The sequence below is a fragment of the Onychomys torridus genome, chromosome 1, assembly GCF_903995425.1.
Source record: "Onychomys torridus chromosome 1, mOncTor1.1, whole genome shotgun sequence".
Lineage (NCBI taxonomy): Eukaryota > Metazoa > Chordata > Mammalia > Rodentia > Cricetidae > Onychomys > Onychomys torridus.
The window spans coordinates 60,208,739-60,213,995 of record NC_050443.1 but is presented as its reverse complement, the minus strand read 5'-3'; the positions used below and the strand labels follow the sequence as shown (position 1 = coordinate 60,213,995).

The 5,257-nt window shown below is 54.2% G+C and overlaps 1 protein-coding gene across 1 annotated transcript in view; it reads left to right on the top strand.

Moving 5' to 3' along the window:
• Positions 1-358: 358 nt before the first annotated feature.
• Positions 359-5,257, top strand: part of Idh2 (isocitrate dehydrogenase (NADP(+)) 2) — a 16,266-nt gene continuing 11,367 nt past the window's right edge. Inside the window, exons 1-3 of the mRNA XM_036169997.1 lie at positions 359-566; positions 3,744-3,835; positions 5,181-5,255. Coding sequence (XP_036025890.1) covers positions 452-566; positions 3,744-3,835; positions 5,181-5,255 — 282 coding nt within the window. The 5' untranslated portion in view covers positions 359-451. The remainder of the gene's footprint in view (positions 567-3,743; positions 3,836-5,180; positions 5,256-5,257) is intronic.

The window sequence follows — 5,257 nt, the reverse complement described above, 5'->3', positions numbered from 1 at the left end:
GGAGACCCTAGATGCCATGGTCTGGGCTCAAGAGCGCAAAACTTGTCAATCGGCTAGATGAATGCGCCTCGGCCGATCTGTCATCCAAACTCGAAGGACGCAGGGGTGTAAGGCGACGTGTCCGCCGCTGACATCCTGGCGGAAGCGGGGAGGGGGCCGTGACCCCCCGCGTCCCACATGAGTCTCACTGGCTCCTGACGCTTCGGGGTTGGGCTGAGGCACCCAGAAAGCGCGGGCTCAGCGCTGGGGCGGCCCCGGGCTCTGGAACAGGCCCAAAGGTGGCGGGCAGGCTCCTGCCCCGGCCCTGGACCCGCCTTCTCCCGGGTGAGACCCAATGGGGCGGCGGGCTCCGCAGCTCCGCCCCGGTTGGGTCCCGGCTACCCGGGCCAGCCGAGTCCCCGCCGCACAGCCTGGTGCAGCGGCGCGCTCGGACCTCGCGTCTTCGTTCGGGATGGCCGGCTACCTGCGGGCCGTGCACTCGCTCTGCAGAGCCCCCGGCTCGGCGCGGGCCTGGGCACCTGCCGTCCTGACTGTCCCCAGCTGGCCGGAGCAGCCACGGCGCCACTGTGAGTGCCGCACCGGGGGTGGGGTGGGGGTGGGGGCCGTGCAGCGCTGCGACGTGGCGACGTCCCGGGAAGGGGACCCCGCAGCGCTATTAGCAACACGCTGGCGGCCGGAGAACAGCGGTGTGCGGGTCGCAAAGGGCCGGGCGGTGGTCTCGTTCCGGGCACCCGCACTTGGCGCACCCAGGCTGCTGCAGGCGCAGGGGTTGGGGCGTAGGGCACAGTGGCGGCTGGTGGCCTGGGGCATGACTGCTGGCTGGGTCCCGTCAGGGCTGGGGCTCACCAGGTATTCCGGGGGAGCGTTTTCGGGGGTTGCCTGGGCGCGGAGTCGGGTATCCTGGCTGCTTTGCACCCTGGGAGGGGGACAAACCACCCGGAGGGGTGGGAGCGGCCTGCTGTTGCCCTAGGCAGGGGAGGGTCACCTCGCGGTCCCGGCTCAGACAAAGGCGAGGAGGAGGAGAGGCCTCCACTTCCCTTTTGCTCCAATCCCCGCTCACTCTGGTCCCTCCTCTTCAGCAGGCCCACGTCAGCTATTTTTGGAACCTTTACTCGACAGCTGGAGGAATGTCTTTCTATTTTTCCCGCTTTTGTTTGGCTGCCACTCCCCCCACCCTTGCTGCGTCGGAGGAGGCTCAGTCCGGCCCCTGTCCTGGCCTTTTCTTGCTGGGCCCGCCACGCGCTGCGTGTGGGTCGGTCCTGCCTGGCATACAAGCAGTGGAGAGCAGGCTGTGCACGCATTTTGTCATTTTCTGCGGCCAGCCGTTCCCTTGAGGTCTGCATCGCTTGCCCTCAGCTTCCTTCTTAAACGTGAAGGTGCATCTCGAGGCAGAACAATCAGGGTTTAGCTAGAGTCTCCATTACCAACAGGCTGTCCAGCCTGGCCTGTGGGCATCTTTTACACCCTAGCTACTCAGCGCCCTACTACAAAAGACAGGGAACAATGTAGAGCACTTGGTGGCCTTTTTCTGATGCCTGTTGCCACGGAAATTCTACCCTGACCTGGCCCAACGCCCCTTGGGTTTAGCCAAGAGAATGAGGAAGAGGGGGTGGGTCTGGCTATGGGGCTTGTTCTGGCTGGAATGGTAATCTTTAACTGAGTGTGAGAGCAGCTGACTGGAGCTGGGGGCCAGGAGGAGGGAGAGGGCGGGGCCCCTGACCCTCCCCTTTGCCAAGGAGAAAGGGACATTTCTGCTTTTGTGCTTCTGGGATCTGTCTCTGAGTCCTGAAACCCGGTCAGGCGTCTCCGACCTCATACGGCGGCCCTGCATCAAAATATGGTCGAAGTCAGAGGCATCCAGTGCTCTTTTTCTTTTTCACCTTTTCCCTTTTTTTGGGGGGGGAGAGGGGTCTGTGTTAAGGATAAAAATAAAACAAACGAAAACTACCCCGAGAAACCACACTAACAAGAAAACAAGGTTCCTTTGGGATCCTAAATTTGGATGTAGATTTTAAAAAGCAGCTGGTGCAAGGTTCTTCCCAAAGATCTCCAAGTGTGGTGGTGCTTAAAAAAACAAAACAAAACCATCCTGTCCCACAGTTCCGCATGTATTTCTTTCTCTCTGTATCCTTCAGTAACTCCTCGCTGGCAGCTCTGGGAAGTTAGAACTAGGAAAGGTCTGGGACGAGCACTTAGGTAGACTCTCTTTTATTTTGCTCCCGGCTAGAAACTTTGTCATTTCCTCACCTTAACTTTCAAGATGAAGAAACGCGGTCAGTTCGTCACCTTAATAACATTCATAAGGTGTCCTGCTAGCTCTGCACACTTGGAAGGGATGAGCAATCCCAAGTGTCTCAGATCCCGGAATAAATTATTCAATGGCTGACTTTAAATTTTTTTTTAAACTTTGTTATTTATTATGCGTGTGTGAGAGAAAGAGAGACAGATGTGGTGTGTGTGTGTGTGTGTGTGTGTGCGCGCGCGCGCACTACATTACATGTATGGAGGTCAGAGGACAACCCTGTGGAGCTGGCTTTTCCCTTCTACCTTTACCTGACATCTCACAGGCCTTTCATCAGGTTTTGCAGACCCAGGAGTCAGTTTGCCTCTGTTTTGCCCTGAGCCTTGTTTCAGCCACTTCAGAGAAGTCCCCCAGCTGTCCACACCCAGCACAGCTTACCCCAGAGTTTGTTTGGCTGTTAGTGTTTGATTCAGTAGGTTTTGAGGGGAAATGCTCTAGAAGAGGTCTCAACCTGTAGGTGGGAACCTTTGGGGTTACATAGCAGATATTTACATTATGATTTAGTAATGTAGCAAAATGACAGGTGTGAAGTAGCAGCAAAATAATTTTATGGCTAGGGAGGTCATCACAACATGAAGGACTATGTTCAAGGGTCTGAGCATTAGGAAGGTTGAGACCCACTGTTCTGGAAAGACTTCTGCCCCCAAATTTCCACCCTAGCTGGGCCCTCCTGGGTTTCCTTCGAGAGGATTGGGTTACATATCCAGATGCCATGTAAAAAACAAATAAACTAGTGTAGTAATGCAGGCAGGTAACCCTAGACCCAAGGAAGTTGAGGCATGAAGATCAGACATTCAAGGTCATCCCTGGCTATACAGAGAGGTCAAGAGCCTGGGCTCCATGTGACTCTGTCTCCAAAACACCAACCAACCAACCAACCAACCAACCAACCAACCAATCAACCAACCAAATAAACAAGATGGCACTGAGGATGCTCTCCTTGGGGTTGCTTTGCAATGAGATGGTGACTGGAACAAGCAGGCTTGGTCTGTTGTCAGAGACACCTGGGGCTCTCACTGTGGGTCTGCACATGCCTCTCCTGGCTTCAAGCTTTTGAGAGCTCGCAGCTTGTAGACAAGTCAAGCTTCGTGTCTTTGAGAGGATTGTATTGGAAGGACACACAGGGAAAGCAAAGAGTGTGACTTGGAGAAGTGGGGAGTCTGTCCACCTGAGGATTTGTGGGCAGGAACCCTGGACAGTCTTCCCCTGACTTGGTGCTGGGCCGGGTAGGCCCAGCTGGCTGTGGTTCTCTGTTCTCCAGTTTCCAAGGGGAGAAGATGTGGCTGGCCAGGCTGCCCCCAGCCCCTTAAGCTGGGTGTGATGGGTTAGCTCTATACGGCCATCCTCCATGTGCAAATGCAGGTCTCGCGAAAGCAGGAGAGGGGGCGGCTGTTGGGCTCTTGGAGCCTTTGGATGTGACGTGCTATGTGCCCATTTCTAGATGCTGACAAGAGGATCAAGGTGGAGAAGCCAGTGGTGGAGATGGACGGTGATGAGATGACCCGCATCATCTGGCAGTTCATCAAGGAGAAGGTAGCACACACACCCCCACCTCCCCCAGTGAGCAGCAAGTAGATGGTCAGTCCTACAAGGGTTCAGGTCCGCCTGAGTCCCATGGTTCCCTGGTGCACAGCAATCCTTCCTCCTTTTTATTTCCGCCCCACCCTCCTCATGGTAACATTAGTGGATGTTAGGTTTTTGCTGTCTGCCAGTGCCTGTCCTGAGCAGTCTGGCACTCTCACTGGTGTTGACATGTGCAAGCTTTTCAAATCTTTCTTTTTCATTTGAAAGGGTTTTTTTTTTTGTTGTTGTTGTTGTTTTTTTGTTTGTTTTTTTTCTGAGACAGGGTTTCTCTGTGTGGCTTGGAGCCTGTCCTGGAACTCGCTTTGGAAACCAGGCTGGCCTCGAACTCACAGAGATCCACCTGGCTCTGCCTCCCGAGTGCTGGGATTACAGTCATGTGCCACCACTGCGCAGCAAGACAGGGCTTTTTTAAAATTTTATTTTATATATATATTAGCAGGGCTGGAGAGATGGCACAGCCATTGAGAGCGTTTGTTGTCCTTATGGAAGACTCAGGTTCAATTCCTGTCACTGACATGGCAGTTCACAACCCTCCATAACTTCAGTTCCAGGGGATCCAATACCCTCTTCTGATCTTCATAGGCACCAGGCACACATGTGGACAGACATACATGCACTGGGCATGGTGGTGCACGCCTTTCAATCTCAGCACTCAGGAGGCAAAGGCAGATGGATCTCTGTGAGTTCCCAGCCAGAGCCAGGACTACATAGTGAGACCCTGTTTAAAAAAAAAAAAAAAAATTAAAAAAAAGACTTATTTTTAATTATGTGTAAGTATGTATGCCTATGTGTGGGTATGCCAGTTCCACAGTGGCCAGAGGTGGCAGATTCCCTGGAGCTAGAGTTACAGGTGGTTCCCTGATGTGGGTTCTGGGAATTGAACTTGGGCCCTCTGCAGGAGCAAGACACACTCTTAACTACTAGCCATCTTTCCAGCCCAGGCTGGCCCCAAACTCCTGATCTTCTTTCCTTGGCCTCCCAAGTGCTGGGATCGCAGGTGTGTGTCACTGTGTCTGGCTGAAGCCGCCCCTTCCCTGTTAAGATTGCAGATCCCTTGGAGGAGAAGGGGGACCCTGCTGTATTATAGACTTGGTTAGCTGACTTGATGGGTCGCCAGAGTAGCAGGAAATGCTCACACCTGGCTCCCTTCTGTGGAACCCCGTGTGGCTTACCTCTCAGAACTCAGCCCCCTACTGTCTCTGAGGAATGGCTCCCTCCTGTGACCTCTCATGCCTTGTCATCCTGCTCAAGTCTGTCTTCTGGCTTGACACTTTGTTCGGGCTCTCTTCCCTAGCTCATCCTGCCTCATGTGGATGTCCAGCTCAAGTATTTTGACCTCGGCCTTCCACACCGAGACCAGACCAATGACCA